The sequence below is a fragment of the Liolophura sinensis genome, chromosome 5 (genome assembly GCF_032854445.1).
Source record: "Liolophura sinensis isolate JHLJ2023 chromosome 5, CUHK_Ljap_v2, whole genome shotgun sequence".
In the NCBI taxonomy this organism is placed as follows: domain Eukaryota; kingdom Metazoa; phylum Mollusca; class Polyplacophora; order Chitonida; family Chitonidae; genus Liolophura; species Liolophura sinensis.
In genome coordinates this window covers 9,195,900-9,217,073 of record NC_088299.1, presented here as the reverse complement: position 1 = coordinate 9,217,073, position 21,174 = coordinate 9,195,900, and the positions used below count along the sequence as shown (strand labels likewise).

General features: G+C 39.8%; 1 protein-coding gene across 1 annotated transcript; it reads left to right on the top strand.

The window, feature by feature from the left end:
- The first annotated feature begins 3,211 nt into the window (after positions 1 to 3,211).
- On the top strand, positions 3,212 to 19,783 carry LOC135465434 (G-protein coupled receptor dmsr-1-like). The gene is made up of 2 exons (XM_064742674.1): positions 3,212 to 3,237; positions 18,365 to 19,783. The coding sequence occupies exons 1-2, from the start codon at positions 3,212 to 3,214 to the stop codon at positions 19,518 to 19,520; spliced, it is 1,182 nt and encodes a 393-aa protein (XP_064598744.1). The 3' UTR covers positions 19,521 to 19,783.
- Positions 19,784 to 21,174: the final 1,391 nt, after the last annotated feature.

Genomic DNA, 21,174 nt, shown 5'->3' with positions numbered 1-21,174 from the left:
CTAAGCATTGTGACGAGGCTTAACATTTTGGGTGAAGATGGAAATGGCTTTGTTGAACAGGAATTAGCCTCAATAGTTTGTCACTCGCTGAAACTTTTGATCAGAGGAAGAGTGTTACAGTCTGCTAAGTTTCGCCTGTTTTTTATTCGAACAGTTTAAACAGGGAGCTAAAATATAGAACTTTGGTTTTAGAAAGAAGGGCGGAATTTTAAAAATCCATAATCGGAAGGGTTTCCAGTGCACGTCGTAATAGAATCTCCCGTACAAAAGGCTTGCGGGGCCTCCGTGGTCGAGGGTGTTAGCACGCCAGGAGGCTCTCACCAATGCGGTCACTGTGAGTTCAAGTCCAGCTCATGCTGGCTTCCTCTCCGGCCGTACGTGTGAAGGTCTTCCAGCAACCTGCAGATGGTCATGGGATTCACCCGTGATCTGCCCGGTTTCCTCCCACCATGATGCTGGCCGCCGTCGTTTAGGTTCTTGAGTGCGACGTAAAACATCAAATAAATAAATAAATAAATAAATGTACAAAAGGCATGCCGATACTGTTACAGCTATGACATGCAACCCACCCAGATTTTCAGGTCAGTTTTTAAATAACGTGCAGATATACTTGTATATAACAGCACGAAATATCTCATAATCGGAGGTGGAATTGCCCACTTCCTCAATGTGACGAGTGTGACGTATTCGATTCCAGCTCTCGCTGCTTCGGCTTCGGATTTAAGTCAGAAACTTTGTCAGTACGCTGATGAAAAAGGGGTTGTTTACATAGGTCATGGTAATCATAAATTAGATTGTCACTAAAGGTAACTGGATTGATGAATGATGGTGGATTGATGTTTGACGCTGGATGGAGAAACATTTCGGTTAAATGTAGTTGTATCTGTCGAATATACCGGAGTGCGCGGACAAAACCACTGGCCTTAGGCAGCGATAAACTTCCCCACCTGTGGGAACTCTCGAAGTGCACGCCATACAGGTGGAAAGAAAGCGCCTAACATCTTCTGAAAGGTTTGCCCGAAAATTTCATGTAATTGTTTATTAAATGTGATGTTAACACATTATAATAACTGCAATTAACATCGATATAACTCCATTCCCTTTTTACCTAATTCTACTTCAGGTATTGTGCTAGTGTATGAACAGTTAGAATAAAATACTCAGGTAAACAAATGGTCGAAATTCACCGATTAGGACTGACTAAGGTTACGAGCGACCAATATTCAATTAAGACGGTGTCGTTGCCGCTCCGACTAGCTTTACTCTCTATTGCTGTAGGTTTCTATAGATCGCGCGGTAACAGATTACCCCAACAAAGGTAAATAAATGTGATATCCGTACATGTGAATATGTAAGATTTAAAAATGTGAAGGCTGACCCCAGGATGTGAAACATTTTTCAAGATCATACTTAAATATGAGCTATTCCATTAATGTAAATATAGCTTAATTAATCCTGTATATATTCCTTCATCGGTCTGAAAAACCCCGCCTTGCAATCGAAAGAATCTATATATTGTTTTTCAAGACATCGCCTTGTACATGATTCTGTACTTGACGAAATTCACCAGAATGATTTATCACTACTAATGCTGCAGGGAATATTTCACGGACATTTAATTAAAATACAAGCTGATGTGATAGCCGAAATCTCCGTGACAATTGCAGTGCACAAGTCCTGGGATTTAGCAGCATCAACAGTGAAATCCCTATGGAATCCACTGTCGGGAATATGTACAGATTGCAAATACCCGGAGCGTCTAGCAAGCTGCCTTGAATACACAAACGCTCAAGATTAAAACGGTCTACACCTACCTTCTATTTAGTCTGAAGATTTTTGTTGTTGTTTATTTTTTCTTCTTGTTTTTTTTTTTGTTCGATCCAACTGCTATAGCAAACGCCACAGATATTAGATGTAAACGTAAAACCTGATGGAATTAGCTCACAAAAGGAAATAGTAACATTTATAGAAAAAGATTTCTTCATATCTCCGTGGTGATCATATCATCTTACATAATGTACCAAATTCATATGTGGATTAACATGCACATTTTAGTTAACAGTCATCTTTTCTGCTTTTCATAAATTTGCGATAGTGCGCAAATCTGTTAACTACCACGTAAAAGATTTAATTTTAAAAATATCACTCCGCAATATCCGGATAAAATACCATTGTCAGCGGAAATACACATAGACCACAAAAGAAGTTAAATTGTGTACCTATATGTAAAAAGGAAGATTCAGACCTCCTAAGCAGGTTTGCGTCTAACGTTATGCATACCCAAGGAGCGTTTGATACATTTTTATTGTTGTGGTACTCTATTGCCGGCGAGGCCAGCATCAACATCGACAGGTTTCAAGGTGTCCTCTATTTCATAATGGAAAATCAAGCTAAACGTTGCATCGGCAGTTCTGACGAGAACCACATTGCATGTCGTCTTTTTCGGAGATAATATTCCAAAACTTCCATCAAACAAGCTTGTTTAACTGCTGGTAATTCCGCGCCTCACTACCAGTTTCTTGTCATGATTAGTTTTTAACGGGCTCGGCGTTATCGTTCGTCTGCCAGTCGTGTAATAATGCTCCTCCGAAGGAGAGGTTTGGCAAATGACGCGTGGCACGGTCGATGCGGTGGATGCTTTACCAAGAATCCACAACGGCTATAGAATATAGAACAGACTCCCGTTCCAAATCAACAGATGCTGTCATTCTGTTTGCTGGCTGTTAATACATGGAAAACCAGATGCTAATAACCTTGATCGTGGGACAGATGAGCCGGATATGTAGTACAAGACACACTTCAGGAATGGACGTTCTGAGCTGTCACAAGTAAAATCGAAATTAATGGATACGTACTTAACATCTACACACCTCGGCACAGCGCATGTCACCCATGAGGACCCAAAGCAGTTTCGGACCGCCACACCTTCGGATTTTTCTTAGAGAGTGAGTTTCTAGGAAATGGAGATGGTCACAACATAAGGGTTACTTAGTGCAGGTGGACCAAAGCAGCATGCTGTCAGGTAGAAATAATTCAAGAAGGCAGCTGTACACGGTATCTGTTTACATGGAGACTATTTATAAACCGCTCAAACAAATGTGACAGAAGTTTTGATATATATTTTGCTGAGCCATTTCCCGAAATCTCGCTTCTCCACTGAGTTCACATATTTCAAGAAGCACTTCACCGAAATCCGTTTTCTTCTAACGGTATGGCGCTACCACTGCTTCAGTGCGGGTAAGTGTTTAACTCATATAACTGTATATTTAGTCATTATTAAAAGCAAAACCTTCTCAGATTGAGCTTTCTCTTGTTCAATATATCGCGTGGTCGAATACAACTGTCACTGTTGTGACTGTGACTGTGGGTCAGAAACTGTATCAAACACTTGGAAAGATACATCGGTTTCTTTCATTAATGAAAATATGTCTTAGGAAATCATTCGATAGCCGATGATGAATATCAGCGTAATATGCACTTAATATTAAAACACCAACCAAATAGGACTACATCGAAAAAAGAAAAGCAGTAACTGTGCTAAAGACAGCTTCACTGTGTTTCTGTGTTTCTGTCTCAAACCATCTATGATCAGTAACCTGTGAATGGTCGTGGGTTTCCCCCAGGGCTCTGTCCGGATTCCTTTCACCATAATGCTGGAAGGCGGCGTATAAATGACATATTCTTGAGTACGGCGTAAAACTCCAATCAGATAAATCAATACAACAGACTATCTATGTTAAAAACTGGAACCAAGTGCTATGTTGCCAGCTAGAGGATGACGTTCATCACAGCTTGTGTTCTCATAATCGTTTCAATCTGGGGAGAACAATCATACATATTTATATATAAAACTTCCCCATAGCCTTGTACCTGAACGAACGATACTCATTGTGTTTACATTTTTGTTTGCCTGTCCAGCCAAAAGTTAATAAAGAATCATAATAAAAATTAATACAGAATCACTATCCCAGATTAAACTATACATTTCAGTTATACAAACAAAATTGAATGACATAGATACTTACTTGTTACCATCATGCTGGGGGAAGTATTTATTTTTTATTTATTTAATATATTTGTTTGATTGTTGTTTAACGACATGGTTAATCATTTTTCAACTATGAAACAGTCATCAGCTTTATGGGTGTAGCGGCCTACGTAAACCACAAATGAGCTTTCTTCCATGTTTGTGTAGATAAATGCACACCATTTATCTACGGTCAACACACTAAGCCCTACCCAAACGGCCACACCAGCGCAACCAATAACTTGGTTCATTGCCACATTCATTGCCTCCCGTGAATTGTGACATCTCGAAATTGCCTCACCTAGAATTTGCCCTTCCTAGAAATTGCCTTTCCTAGAAATTGGCTTTCCTAGGTCGTGATTGAACTCGAGTATCGTGTCCCAGCTGTCTGCTGTCAGCTATGCAACATTCCACTGGTCTACACCTTGCGTAGATAAATAAATAATTATTGGTTGATTTGTTTATTTATTTTTATATTTGCCCTACTTAAGAGAATGCACAATCAATTTTGACAGGCTGGTGTGAGCGATTATTAACTCCAGTGTATTGTAGGCTGTCCAAAGGTGGACGCTTTAACCAAGGAAATCCTGCACTGTTAGCCAGTCAGCTTCGCTTCTGTATCCCACTGAGGGTATTTCCTTTATAGAACGGAGATTATGCAGGTTTATGGGTAAATAAGTGAAAATTTTCTATAAACGCTTTGTTTTGTGATGGAATGTTACAAACTGCAAGCACTACAAAGCCTTACAGAATCAAAGATGTGATTGATATCCTAGAGTATCGATCTGATAATGCAGAAATATTTGCCTCGTTTCTAAAACTATGACTTCTTTCTTTTAACTTGTCGCCGATATTCAACTATCTGTAAATTCGTGGCTCAGTCGGTTAGCGACCCAGAAGCCTCTCACCAATGCGGTCGCTGTGAGTTCGAGTCCAGCTCATGCTGACTTCCTCTCCGGCTGTAATTGGGAAGGTCTGCCAACAACCTGCGGATGGTCGTGGGTTTCTCTGAACGGATTCCTCCCACCATAATGCTGGCCGCCGTCGTATAAGTAAAATATTCTTGAGTACGGCGTAAAACACCAATTAAATAAATAAATAAATAAATCTGTAAATTCACCCATACCCATTGTCAAATTTGCTTTTCTTCAGTGACGCGTAACAAACACAAGCTCGCCACGTTGATGCGTTAGACGTCCATATTATTGCAAAGAATGTGCAGCTGGGATATTTCAAATTCAGAATGTTAAACTCCAAGAACTTGTACATACACCAATATATGTGATCAGTTTTAATTCAGACAGGCATGTGTTAAGAAAATGTAGTTAGTATACTCTAATTCATGATGTTGAATTCCATAAGCTTGCTTTCGACAGCAAGAACTTATTGCCCCGGATGACTTGTAATTACTCAAAAACAAGTGACAGGCTGGGCCATGGGCGTGGAGAGACGTCTAGTCACACACTTCGCGTATAGCTTCGTTTACTACCTTAATGCCACAGGTACGAATAACCCATCCACCAGACTTCATACATGTAACTGATGAATATTAATAAGTATAGTATCCAAATAATAGTTTCCTTAATGAGAGACAGCAAAGGTGAAACAGCAACAAGATGAAGAGGAAGTCAGCTTTCACACCAAACTACGGGCAAATTCAAACAAGCACGCGTTTTCCACTTCTTGGACTAGTGCGTACAAAAAGTATTGAGCATTAACTAAAATGCCACAAACCAGCAGCTGCTGGTTTGCTGTCGTAAATATGGTGTCTGATGTACTAACGTTTTGATCACATTCTCAAGTTGGATCATCACGTATTTACGTTTGATTTATTTACTTGATTGGTTTACGCCGTACTCAAGAATATTTGACCATTATTATGTTGGGGCGTACTTAAATGGTGTCGCTATACATTGATTGGTACGTTTATTTGCATAAACCCTTTGCAACTTGAGCAGGTAAGTATTTGATTGGGTAACGATGACGGTATGTTCAGGTAGAAAGACTCAGGTTAAGGCACTACACGGTGCGGCGTTGATAACTTGGTTAAATGACAATGGGAGAGTAATATGTTGTACTATAGCAGGTGCACAATTGGACAAAACAAACACGCAAACAAAGTCTACAAAAACAAAATTCTTTCGAATAAACCACATTGTTTTCATGACAGAATTTTGTAAAATCTTTACCCTGAAGCCATATGCCTCTGTCATGAGATAACAGGATAAATAGATTTTATTCATTCATGTTATATTATAGCAAAATTTGAAAACAGTTTCAAAATTGACAGTGTATGAAGCAGGATTTACACTAAAATTAATCACATATTAGGTGCATGTAACATGTGTCCTTCTCCGCTAAAACATATTGGACTTTTGGAATAATTGCGATGTTTACCGAGGTAATAAAGTCTTGCCCTCGAAAAAAAATATGGAATTTAACATTATGAATTAGAAGTATTCCAACTGCATATTCCTTGCAATAATATGAACGTCTGGCATATCAATGTGTAGAGCTTGCTGTTGTTACGCGTCACTGACGAAAAGCAATTTTGACAGCAGGTAAGAGTGATTTTACAGATAGTTAAATATAGGCGACAAGTTAAAATAAACAGATCAAAGTTTCAGAAACGAAGCAAATAATTCTACATGGTCAGGTCGATATTCTAGGATATCAAACACACCTTTGATTCTGCTCAGGCTTTGTAGTGATTGCAGTTTGTAATATTGCATTACATAATATAGTGTTCATAGAAATTCTGGTTGAATCCTGACTTACTTATCCATGTACAGCTTGTGATGTTACCTTTCGCTGACGAAAGGCTGTTTTGGTTGTGAGTATGAGTTGGGACTAATATAACAGTTATATTAATCCCAGGTGGGAATGATTTTATCTTATACGGCCGATCATATCCGGGCCTGTATATGTACAAGGACGATTTCCTGTCTGGCTGACTTTAGAGGGAAAATTCCAATTTTTGGACATTGTAAATTATCTTACTTGGGCTGCAATATACCGAAAGGTGCTGCATATGACGTGTATACTGGCACTCTGCTTCATAACTGTGTCTGATTCCGCCCGGGGCTCTGGGCTGTAGATTCATCATATTAGATCGCCACATTGGATGTATTACAGTTGCAAATCAAACCGTATTTTGATAATCGACGACTTATTCACTAATATGGTACACGACTTGCATACTGATTTTATTCATTCGCCTAGAACATTAGTTGCCTCTTTCCATCACCATTCCATTGATATCTGGTGACTGTTTCTCTTCTTTGTGCATGATTTCGTCTTAATCTCGTAATTTGCATACTTTCTGAGATCCGTGGTGGTTTGTGTTCAACCGATAGATTTACCGATAGATGCATACAGGTGACAAGTTAAAACAAACAGACTACATAGCTCACATATGATCAGTGTGTTTCATTTTCATCTCCACGGCAGTTCCGCCGATTTCCAAAGATGCCACCAATTCCTCTGCACGCCTCTCCATATTTGCATACCACGTGCAAGGGAACATTTGTCCGTAGAGGAATCTAATTTGAAAACTTCGCCTGCGCAACAAAGAGCCCTTTTTTGATAGGCAGGGGGCTACTTCAGGTTCACGAGCAACCCGTCTATAAGCACGGAACAAATTAAAGTCAAATATTTTTTCTACAAGTGAATCTTCCACCTTTTTGTTCACGGGTGACAGGCCAGATAAAACTCCATCCATCTCAAGCTCGGATTTGCCATCAAGGCGTAAATTGAAGCTCCTGGCCCAACTGTATTATGTTCTCTTCAGACAGCTTTCGGTTTCATCAAGCTACAAATCGGATCCGTGAACAATGGTTTTTTCCAATTTCCAAAGGATCTCTTTGAGGGATATTGCACAGGAATGTAAAACTGATGTAATTTCAACAATCCCCCAAAAATATACGTCTTGTTTTTGTAGAACAACTTGTGGAGTTAAAACCACATTTTATTGTTTAGTTATCTGGGCTTCATGCATATGATATCTCTGAAGTAATTTAAACAAGGTACGTGCGCCAAAGCAATACGCATGGTTTATTAATAATGTAATAGGTGGTTATAGGTTATCCTTCTGATTTTTTGGTATGGTTCGAAAAGAGCGCTGGGAATAATTGCCACGTTTTCGTCTATAATGGCAGTATTTTTGCGTTAGCTCCATTCGACAATTATTGTAGGTGAAGTAAAACGAACTGTGGCTTAGAAAAATACGAATGTATGAAAATATAATAGAAAGCATTCTAACAATTAACTGAATAATTGCCCTCACTCCTCCACCCCCACCCCCGCCAAAAAAGAAAACAATCAAACAAAGAAATCTATTTATTTTACTTATTTTATGGGTGCTTTTTATGTCTTTTTTCTCAGTCAAAATTTAAATTGCATTATTCACATTAAACTTATTCACAATATCTATTTAAACGGAAATGTGTATTTTAATGTGGAGAATGACACAGTTTACGACAGCGGTCAGAAACTGTACAATATATCCATTCGGTGTACAAATAATTTCTCCAGGATTTCACGCAATCAGTCTCCTTTTCTTTCTGGATTTATTTCAGTGTAGTTTTACTCAAAACAAAGCAATGCAAGTAGAGCGCTGAGGTATGTGGGTTCAGAAATTCAACGCCTTTGGCCTGGTGATTTAAAACCCTGTTGACTTGTTTGAGTTGAGACATCATAGTTTTTAGGGCACCCTGGGGCAAAGCAATGCATTTTAACTTGGGCCAGTATATACACTACTTATTATTATTCACAACTGATGTATGTATCTATGCTTTTGGTTTTAACGTCGCATTTAGCAATTTTTCAGTCATGTGACGCGGAGGAGTCATTAGGTGTATGTACATATACTGTGTCTTCTCGAGCCCATACCGCCAAAGTGCTGCCACTGTACCATGCCGAAGAGACACGCCACCCAGTCACATTATACGGACACGAGGCCAACCGGTCGTGTTTCCTTGCCTTAATCTCTCAATAGTGAGCGCCAAGCGAGGCAGCAACAATTATATCATTTTTGTTTGATCCGACCCGGGTTTGATATCAGGTCTGTCTAAGGCGAACACTCTAACCACCGAAACTATGTATTGTTTATATTTAATTTTTATTGTTTTATATAACCGTCCAAGTTAAAACGTTGCGATTCACTCCAACGTGCAGCACAACATCGACGTCACCTCTCAAAGGAAAGATCACCGCGATGTCGTTATTGACAACTCGAAATGCTTCAGTCAGGGTTTTAATCTAACATATAAAGGGATAAATAGTAGCAATTTACACAGAATTACGTAAAAAAAATGCAGTGATGTTTATTACAATTTATTAGACGTCACTGGTCGAGAATTACTCAAAATGCTGTATGTTCACATTTAACATACAATCACACTAAAACGTTGCAAAGGGACCAGGCCTTCCGGGTGGTGATTCCACCGGAAGAAGGGCCAATATACAGCGCCAAGTGAGTAGCCTTAGGTGATTGAGACAACGAAAGCCCATTCGTAAGGCCATAGTTGACGCATCCTTTATACTGTCTGCATGTTTTAACCAATGACTTATGACGTCGGTTGAATCGAACGTCATCAAAATTACTTGTGTATATATGCCTTATGTTATAGCAATTGTTTTGATACAGCATGTACTTTCCAGCAACCTGCGGATGGTCGTGTGTTTCCCCCGGGCTCTGTCCGGTTTCCTCCCACTATAATGCTGACCGCCATCGTATAAAAGAAATATTCTTAATGCGGCGTAAAACACCAGTCAAATAAATAAATAAACCGACAGAGCATCTTGTCTATACAAACCAGTTTCTTTGTTTCTTGAGAAGTGCATAGCAACAATATGGGCATAAATATCTGAAACAGGGAATTCATACTGCACTTTACTTTAGGATTTATTCTAATTCCTGATGAAAATGTCGTAAACTTTAGCAGATTATACACCCCTGGCACCATGGCTTAAGCAGAATTATGTAAAACACTACAGAGATATTAATAGGAATATATCACACGTCACTGTGCTAAAATTACTCAAAATGTTGCGTTGCTGTTACTGTAATAAACAACAAAATGTTTGCTGGGGCGCAACCACTTACGGGGATACTCTTCTAGAGGGTCCGTCCGTGGGCGTTTTTAGACTGACAGTGGTGATTCGAGAAGAGTAATGCGGCTGAAACGTCGGGTGTACGTGTAATATATTATGTCTCACCGACCTGACGCAAACGAGTAGATTTTACGTCTTACCGGAATAATCGGAAAAGCGAACAGCTGAGCATGACGAGTTAGACGTTAAAGATACCCTACAATTACTCAGAACTCAGACAAACCCGCGCAGGTCTGTAAATTAACATGAAGCCATGGCATTTCACGATATCGCATTCCCTTATTTACTGCTTCCTGGAGTAACAGCTGCATTTGACGAGCCTCTTTGAATGAATGATTGTGGCTTAGCGCCACTCTGGTAATATTGACAGGACGTCTTTGATCTGCTAATTGCACAGTTACTATGAGTTTTAAAATAAAACTGAGAATCATGGATAGACTACGGACTGTCTTCAACACATCTTCAGGAGATCACAATATATGTTGATGACAAATTCTGTCCTACATGTAACATGTCTGGAATTTGACTGATTGATTGTTGTTTAACTCCATAATCAAGAATTTGAGTATTTGTTTGTTTCAAATATATAATTAAACACTCACAGCATAGTGAGCAAAACCAGAGCAGCGAAAGTAACCGGTGAAATACAGCTTCCTGTCAATATCATCTCATTCAGGGTTTCATTCTAACTGTTCATCTAAATGCTTAAAAAACATAGTAGCAAATTACACCCTCTTCTCCAGCAACACGGCTTAAGCAGCGTGGGTTATAAACAAAATGCAAAGATGTTAATTGTAATTTATTCACTGGTCTAGATTTACTCAGGTTCGATCTTACGTATCAGGACATTCCTGTAACTAGGCGCCTTTCTACGTTTTAAGGTACAACGCCTTGTTTGTCAGGCACATATATTTCGGTGAGAAATTATATTTAAATTGATTTCGAAAAAAGTATAATTCTTATGACTATGGATATTGGTCGTTCTTCCGAGCTGCATGTTAAGAGTGCAGTCTGGGTACGTTTCACTAATACAGCATCAGCCAAGGCATCGCCCATGGACAGATACCTGACCAACCTTCTGACTTAAAGCCGCAGTCAAACATCTGTAGCTGCACTGAGCCCCAATGAAGCGATCTCAGCGGCATGGCATAATTAAGGGACTGTTGGTCACTTTGCGAAGGATGTCTTAATACACCTCAGATATTCCAGTAGAAGATTTCTGGAGTGCACGCGTGGGCGACAATTACATCCCCGCGTTCCCAGTGCTTTTCCGAAGAACAGTATACCGAAGCTTGGATACATCCAGGACGATTTGAAGAAACTGATGTCTCATTTGTAGTTTGACTTTTCAGCAAAAACACCGTGCAAATTGAACTGTACTCTAATTGTTGGCGAATTTGACTTGGCGATAAAGACTTGAGCCACTTTGAAACGAGGCAATAGGAGATTTGCTGATAACCGTTCGGAATCTTAGAAAGAGTTCGAATTTTAACAGTCGCTACACGCCGCTGAGGACAATCTAGTCACACTTGTGCAAGATCCCTTGATAAAGACAAATGCTGACATGGTCTTTTTACATCAGTTTGTTGTTTAGTATTCATAGAAAGCGTTTCCGAGAACTCTACAGCATTTGAGGGCAGTACGCTGTACAGTCCTGAAAGAAAACAACGTTTAAAGTTTCCTAGCGATTACGGGGATTTATCTAGAAGGGCAATGCAATATCACGCTGTCTCATGAAGCTTTCTTTTAGAAGGAGAAAAAAGCTCTCAAAACTCTCCGGAGGCAATTTGCGGCGTATTTCACAATAATGCACAATATATTCTTCGCCAAATGTGCAGTCGACTTCGCCTCGCGTCCGCTTCGCTGTCTTCCAGTGTATACATGAATGTGACACACATAGAGCAACCGTTCCCGTCAATCCAGTCCTGACTCCCTGTAAGTGTGAGGGATCTACTACAGCAGATTTAGTTCGTGACAAGTCAAATACTACAGGTGATTGTTTAGTGTTATATATAAGCCTTCTTGTGATGAATCTTGACATATTTTAAAATATTCAAAGAATTAATCCGTTAATTTTAACAGAAAGTCTGTTATCTGAGTGATGCTAGAATGTATTCTGCTATTGTAACAGATGCTTCTGTTAAATGTAGCACAGTATTTTATTGATTCAGTATAAAGACCCTATTAGCTCTGCTGAATATGACACATTATTATGTTATAATAACAGAATACATTCTAGCATCACTCAGGCAACAGACTTTCTGTTAAAATTAACAGATTAATTTTTTGAGGTACGTGGTATCATAGGGAAATAAAACGTTTCAAGTGTGAAATCTCGTCTCGATTTTCACTACCATTTTGTTTCCTTCGAGTCGTGAGACCGTTCCAAAAGGAGGCATTCTATATTCAACGTAAATTTCCACCACGCTTGAAATATTTCCACCATTGTTGAAAAATATTCCTTACGTAAAACCAATATTCTGGATTAAAATTGTTTTTCACTGTAAAAAGTTATTTCATGGGTAGACAAATAAAATAATTTCGTTAATAACAAATGTTCACGAACTGTTTCATAAACCATCGTGCTACCAAATGAAACATACATTGCATATGGCACTAATAAGCCTCTCGTATTGGATCGAGTACGTTTCTATCGATTAAGATCGACGTCAGGTAGTACAAATACTTAAAAACATGACGTATTAGTTCTATATTTATGTGTTCATTGCATAATACCGTTCTGTTAGCGGAAAAGGAGACATTTCTGTTTCCAGGAAATTACTAACTGAATTACGCAATACTGTCTCCTGAAACGCTTTATTGACTCTTTCGTGTTTCAAGCACACATTGAAGTGTTTATACAATTAATTGTTTTATTGATATGAATTGACATTGTCAAATCCATTATACTTTTTGGTGTCGTGTTAACTGCGTGAAACACGGGCAATGGACATGATTTATCTGCCTATCATGCTATTGGCGCGTATAACCGAGAACAACAGGCTGTCCGGTATCACCGCTTGGCAGCCATAAAGTAAAATCAATGTATCTCTGAGACAACTCGGAGTATGGTCAATTATCGATTACTCTATCACGCAGAGCGAATCTTTCCGAATTTCTGCACGATTTGTCAATTTGTACTCCTCCGTGTGATGCTCCAGCAAGCAATTCCTATGATTGTGTTTCCGGCTTCTTTCCCTAAACTATTTATGAGATGGTTTTTGAGTGGATATCACGCAGCTGGCGTTAACTTAGGAACAAGGTGTCATGTGGCTTCATATTTGGGATGTTGATGGTGCTCTCCGTGTAAATAGCACAATAAAACCAAACACGGGAAGCTATCTCACGCGTCTTAATGGGCACTAAACGGGTGATCAACTGGAGCAAGCCAGTGACATTTTGTTCTGAACTTCATCCGAGTAATACGTTTACGGTAGTCATAAATCTGTCCTTTACTGGCGGGGATATGTCGTGTTTAGAGTTTTGAAAAAGTAATTGTCAGCTCTTTCAAAAATGGGGAATTACTTTAAAAGATTGGCATTGTGAGAGGCTATATATCCTAGGGAATACACCGTAAAATGCGATTATTTTTACAGTGTAAAAGTTCTACATGTAATTCGTACAAGGATCGAAGTCAGTTCCACTTTCGAAAGGAAGGTAGGCCTATGGCTCAGCGAACTATCCAGAGTTCATCAGTGTATTTTGCTTAAATGCATATTTTTGCTTTCTCGCTCAAAATTATAATGACAGAAGTTACGTATTATTATTCCAATTGTACCAGGTACTTATCCAAAATGGCGTACTGTTCATGGGACCTTAGGGATCGTAAGGAAGTCAGTGACGCTCACCAGTGTGGCCGCTTGCGCCATCTAATTTTTGCTATATAGATTGTTTTAGGTCAGCATGGTGTGAATATTTGTCATTTGGAAAACTATAGTAAGTACCGATAACGTGTTAAGTGTCACTGACTTACCCCATGCCCTCCGGTTTCCACAACTCAGTTAAAACTGTATAAGTGAAACGTCCTTGGATGTGATATTAAACCATAACTGAGTGCCTCCACACTCAGACAAATGCAACGGGAACCTGGCTGGCTTTATGGCTTAACGTGTCACTCTCCCGGCAGTGAATTAGTTCCTGATCATTGAGGTATATGGCAGCTTAGAATCCTGCTCAAGCTGGTTTTGGCTGCGGCTTCAAGTCAAATGGCTAAAAGTGAAACATTATTGCGTTTGGCACTAAACCAGAATTAAATAAACACATAAATACTCCTTCAGCGGCTGTGCCACTTTCAATGGTTGCGTTTACATCAGTGCCACCACTAGTAAAGCGCGTGGCTCAGTTGGTTAGCGCGCTAGCGCAGCGTAATGACCCAGGAGTCTCTCACCAATGTCGTCGCTGTGAGTTCAAGTCCAGTTCATGCTGGCTTTCTCTCCGGCCGTATGTGGGAAGGTCTTGCAGCTACCTGCGGATGGTCGTGGGTTTCCCCCGGGTTCTGCCCGGTTTCCACCCACCATAATGCTGGCCGCCGTCGTATAAGTGAAATATTCTTGAGTACGGCGTAAAACACCAATCAAAAAAAAAATCACTAGTAAAGCTTGAGCTATAGAGCATGTACGACGGACGTTTATGTAAGCTTGTTTCGACATAGCCTCACCCCTTTGTCTCTGCGCAGAACTATTTAATCAACAGTCATCAATGAAATGGTTTAAAGTGCTGGTTAGAACCGTGCTATACACATTTTAGATGAAGAGAATACATGTCTGAAAAGTATTATTAGAAAGAGGTTTTGTTATTGGTGGCAGTGATGAAAAGCGAAGAGAATGGCGCATGCCCAGTGGGGAGTATGTAGTGCTAATGGGAATTGTTTTTATAGCGCCTGCGCCTGTGTACAGAGTCAGATCGATGAACTGTACACTTGTCCCGTTCAAAAGATCTTCCACACGTTTTGGTGGTAGTAATTTTCGAACTCATAAATCTATACATATAGGTTTCAGACGAAATAGTTTAAGACAAAAAAACCTTTGTTTTACAATGTTTGGAAATAAGTGGTAAAAAAGTAAAGCGTCAAGTTAAGTGGAAACCCCTATTTTGATGACCGGATCTGACGAATTAAATGAGGGATCGTGCGATTCAAATTTCAAGTTATCCAGCACATGACCGCTCACAGGAACTCTCCATGTAAAAAAAAAGTTGGCCACGTAAAGTGGTACACACCCGCCGATTCATCGAAGGTAGTAAGATCGATCCCATTCTGAGATGAATATATAGAGCCTTGGTAGTTCTTTGAATATGAACAGATCTCTTCCATGTCGAATGAGATGACTTGATAGTCTAGATGTTATAATTATAGGACAGAGGCATTATTGTTTTATGCTCGTGGAAGAGTGCCTAATGGGAATGGGAACATACTGGCTTCCTCTCTAGCCGTACTTGGGGCCGGCCTAAATTCCCATTAAATAAATGAACAAATAAATATACTTCACAGCAACTATTTACAGACAGTACCAACACTTAATTGTGAAGTAACGGTTCTTTTGACAGGCCTGTTACACTAAATGTTTGATTCCGGTAACTCATTTTCATGTACTCGAATACTTCAAACGACCTGGGGCGCATTTCACAAATTAAGTTTTGAGAGAAGTCTTGAACTTTAAAGTTCAATATAGAATCCATTATAGACCATATGGGCCTGAAAGCTGAAATTTCGGCGCCTTTGCGCTAAAACTTGTACTGCATCTAAAGTGCCGCTGAAGTGCTGCTGCCATTGATGAATCATGCCGAAGACATCAGACACGACACCCCACCCAGTCACATTATACTGACACCTGCGCAAACAGCACTGTTTGCTTGATCTATCCTCAGTGCTGAGCACCAAGCGATGCAACAGCAAGTGCCATTTTTAAAGTCTGTGGTATGACTCAACCCTACTGATACTAATTGAGTAACGGTGTAAGCCTCGGTGTTTGTGTACAAACCCTTGCACTGTGCACGAAGCAGATTCCTCATCAAACAACCCATCTTTATTAATGAAGCGAAATCAATTAATGTCGAAGCAGTAAATTACGCGGTTTGGACATTATTTGTCTCCTATTTAACATAACTTTGGGGCGTAGATCATGCAAGTCTGCAATGAAATGCTCCATTTAGACCTCGTCTCAGGAGATCAGGCCTTGATCAATCTCGAAAACTATCGACTCATCTATTAAACCATGTAGTTGCTACCCTGTACCGACGGGAGTATCTGATAATTTTGACGCCAAACTAATTCCCCGAAGCTTCTGCCTATAAAACACTGACAGCGCCACCTAACGACGGTCTCCTTCATCATCCAGCTGCCTTCCAAGCGACCTGTAATCAATCTCTAGGATTGTTTAGTGTCGTTGCAAAATATGACAATGGGTTGTGGTATCTTGTTAGGCGTTTGATCATGCCATGCACTTCTAGAGAAACAAGAAAAGAAATGACCGATGCGCGGTCCAAAGTTGCGACGCCTGCGCATTGCCAAAAACAAACAAAAACAACGCGATTGCTGTGAATTCAAGCCCAGCTCATACCGTCTTCACATTAAAATTTCTACCAACAATCTTCGGATGGTCGTGGCTCAGTGCTCAACCCGGTTTCTTTTTAGCATAATGCTGGGTGCAGGCGGATACAAGTGAAATATCTTGAGTTCGGCGTAAAACTCCGTCCAAATAATATATAAACCTCAACGACCTCCTAAGCAGCTGAACAAGCTGCGGAGGTGTTTTGTTTGTCCGCAGGATTCGATTCCTCTCCTCCCACACACGTATTCTGTACATTATACTTGACAAGTTATCCATGCATGCGCCACTCTATATAGTAACCCCATCAGTACCACGTGGTAGCTTTGCGATTTCTGATGCCGAAGTCTGCCAATTGCCTATGCAGTGTTTTCTCTTTGCCTGATCTGCGTGGCAGCATAAAGTGTTTTCATTTGTCATGAAATGTAAATATAAAATAATAATGACAATAAGCTCGCCTTAGACGTCAATATGACCCACAATTCAGAACTTTCTGGTTTCCTCCACCCATAAAAATGAGCTCTATCATGTAAAAACTTCTCGAGGGTGTTGTTATACAACTCATCAAATAAATAAATAGGACAGGCAAATATATAAAATCCTTCAATAACTCAGAATGTTAAGAAATCCCTCTAAGTGGAACTGTTTGGAGCTTATAAAATATTTCAGTAACTCAGAAAGTTAAGGAATTCCTCTCAGTGGAGCTGTTTGGAAAAAGAGCTTTTTTCCTTATTTAAATCCATTCGAACCCTATAATTCTCAAGATGGACAGAATAGGGATTTCAGTTCACAAACAATTATTTTTCAGAACTTTAATACAATTTTCATATATATATATATATATATATATATATATATATATATATATATATATATATATTCCTCTTTCTACTTGATAACTTGGTATATACATGCCGAAATAGTGCATGTACGCGGAACTTTTTATCCTTAGTCGCCGTATATGATTGTAAATTTGTAAAATAATTGTACTACGTTAAACTTTAAGCATAGATACATATACACCTTTCTAATCTTTTGGGAGGTCTCTGGTTTGTCTGCTCACTTTGAACTGATCTTTGCTTGCACTATATGTCACTTGACTGGATCCCAGAGCTCTAGAATTTAGTTTAGGTGTTTGGAAAATCAGCCAGTCAATTAGTCCCTAAATTAATCTATACTAAAAACCATAATTCTATACCTCTCTGGGTATTTTCTGTGTAACGAAATCAATAAAAGAGTACAGAATCGCCTCGTCAATTGGTTAAAATTTATTTATTTGATTGGTGTTTTACGCCATACTCAAGAATATTTCACTTATACAACGGCGGCCAGCATTATGGTTTTAGGAAACCAGGCAGAGCCAGGTGGAAACCCACGACCATCCACAGGTTGCTGGCAGACCTTCCAATGTACGGCCAGAGAGAAAGCATGAACTGGACTTGAACTCACATCGACCACATTGGTGACAGGCTAACCAACTGAGCCACGGAGGCCGAAATGGTTAAAATTAGAAGACGGAATAAATCATTGAAAGATTTCCTTCACGTTGTATTCAAGGAAACTTGACGTGCAGGATGTATATGTGATTGACAGAAAAAAGGCATTTCAGCAAAAAGTGAAAACTTGGTAATAGCAGTTAACACTTGGTTTTCATGTTCTGTTTTGTTTTTGTTTTCAGACAGTATGAGCCTGACAGTTCCACAACCAACTGCTGGCGACTAAAAGCGGACTCACAAGTCATTGTCCCGGAAAACGTCACCACTGCCGTGTCGTCGTCTCTCATGAAGTTTGCCTACCTTTATGCTAACGTGCATGGCTACATTAGCATATGCGTCTGCGCGTTTGGCATCGTCACGAACTTCTTCAACGTCACTGTTCTCACGCGGAGGAATATGCGGACGCCCACGAACTACATTCTCTCCTGGCTTGCCGTATCTGACATCATCACCATGATGTCTTACGTTCCCTTTGCCGTACACTTTTATTGTTTTTATCCTCCTGGACAAATTTCAGTGGAGAAAAACAATCTATTCTGGATGACAGTTATGCTGGTTCACGTGAATTTATCAGCGACTACTCACACGACGTCGATATGGTTGTGTGTGGCGTTGGCCATCTTCAGATATCTACACATACGAAATCCCACCAAAGGCCAAGCAACCAGGCTGCGACGTCTCGCTCAGACCAAACTCATCGTTCTGATCATTTACGCCGCGTCCGTCTTAGTTCTTATTCCCAATTATATGTCGAATGTTCTTGAGAGGATATACGTCAACGCCAATCAAACAGACCAAGTCGTGTACGTGTTCAAGGACACAGAGCTTGGCAGTGGAGAAACCGACGCAATGTACCTTGTGAACGCATGGCTGTACTCCGTGATCGCCAAAATCATCCCTTGTATTCTGATGTCCATCTTTGGCGCGCTTCTCATATACCATATCCAATTCAAGAACAGACGAAGAAGGGAGCGTTTGGTCATATCGGGAGCCAGCAGTCTTCGCCTTACGGAACATTCCAGAACCACCAAGATGCTTCTGGCAGTCATAGTTTTGTTCTTGATCACGGAATTTCCACAAGGAGTGCTCGTCATTTTAAGTGCAGTGATTCCGCATTTTTTCGAGACGATTTACCTGCCCTTGGGTGATGCCATGGACATTGTGGCGTTGATCAACAATTCCGTCAACTTTGTTCTGTACTGCACAATGAGTGCACAATTTCGGCAGACATTTCTCAAGCTCTACTGCAGCTTTCCGAAAAAGGATCAGGCCGTGGCGGTACATATGCCCCTTCAACAAAAGCCCGATAGTAACAGTCCGAATAGCCCTCAGTCCTAATGACAGAGTTTTGCTGTAAACACTGTCAGTGAAGTCATTTAAAGGTTGATTCGTTCTGTGAATCGTGTTGCACGGATATAGGTGAAATTCTTCCCAGCGAATTTTCAGTTCGAACATGAAATCTAACTATTTGGAAGTAGTGATTCCAACTTAGTAAAGTTCTAGACTTTTTTAATTTTTTTCCTTTTTTGAAATCAGCACAACTAGAATATACCATATAATACACATTTACCAATGCTTTTGAGTTATTTGTTGTTGATATATACCCCCTGTTTTGGTGGATTTCTCCGTGAGTGTTACTTGGACGTTATTTTCCACGTCGATGAATGTGGTAGCAAAAACTTATGTGACATCACCTGTGTCTTTTCAACATCGACGGAAACCACCAAGTGCCGTTCAACTTTCTTCTTTTTCTTCTTTGATAATATACATTATTTAGTTTCCTGATCTTTTTATTTTTTTGGTCTTTTTTTTTTTACGTTTGTTTTCCTTTATCACATCACACTTTTCTGTGTATACTTGTGCTCATAAAACACTTACATGTACATACACCAAAACTGTAGGGGTACGGCAGAAAAACTCGATGGCAATTTATTCAGATTTAGAACTCTTTTTTTAGCCCGTAAGAATCTCCCACCAGGCTGATGTTATTCAAAAATACTGGTTACAAGAATTCTTCCCTTGGCTTCAAGTTATCCAAGTTCAAACTTACGTTCGCACTACTTACCACACTATGGTTAGGCTTCATTGAAAGACAATGACATTTTGAGAGCTACCTTCGCACCGGCCAATACTGCTAGGTCTCGTCGTAGCCTTACATCGATTGATCTTTCTATGTCATGAAGCATTCAGATAAACGTAGGATTTGGTTACTTCCGGTGAAAGGGTAACCACGGGGCTGTAGTGTTAACGTAAGGGCCACATTTGAACGTGGCTACCATTATTATCTCGTTACATATTCGGCGTCTTATTTATACAGTTATAAAGATTGCGGGCTTTTCCGTTAAAAGTTCTGCAATTGGCACTGAAGAATTTTCTATCTACTATTAGCGTGGCGTTAATACTGATAGGGCATTAGTATGAATCAATGGCTGTTTAGACGTTTTCACATTCTGAAACACCTATAATACAGGATCCCATGTGGCCACGCCTGGAGATGGTCTTTTATTGTTCCTCTGGACAGAGCTCCTAATGATATTATATTTGCCTGCAAGAGTTATTACTATCAGGTTCTTGTAGACGAGCTTAATATCACTACAACAACTAACGGAACATCTACGTATTCTATAACGTCCTATTCCCTTGAGGAACCCGTTAAACGACGCGATACTTTTCACAAACGCAGACGATTATTGTGTACCTCCCAAACGTCTCACTGAAGAACTAGATATCTCTTATAAGGATATCTCTTCGTGGGATTTCTCCATTCTCTATACTACTATTCCTCACAAAGATTTAATTGACAGAATTCCATCACTAATTGTGTGGATGTTCATTAAAACTGGTCACCGCTGAATTAACGTAAAAGGCAACAAAGCCTTGTTCAGTTCCACTACCATTTAGCGATTACCATTCATGGGATGTTTCCATGTTCCTGGAAATGCTTGAATTTATAAAATAATGAATAATAACATCTATGTGAAACTCCGGGAAA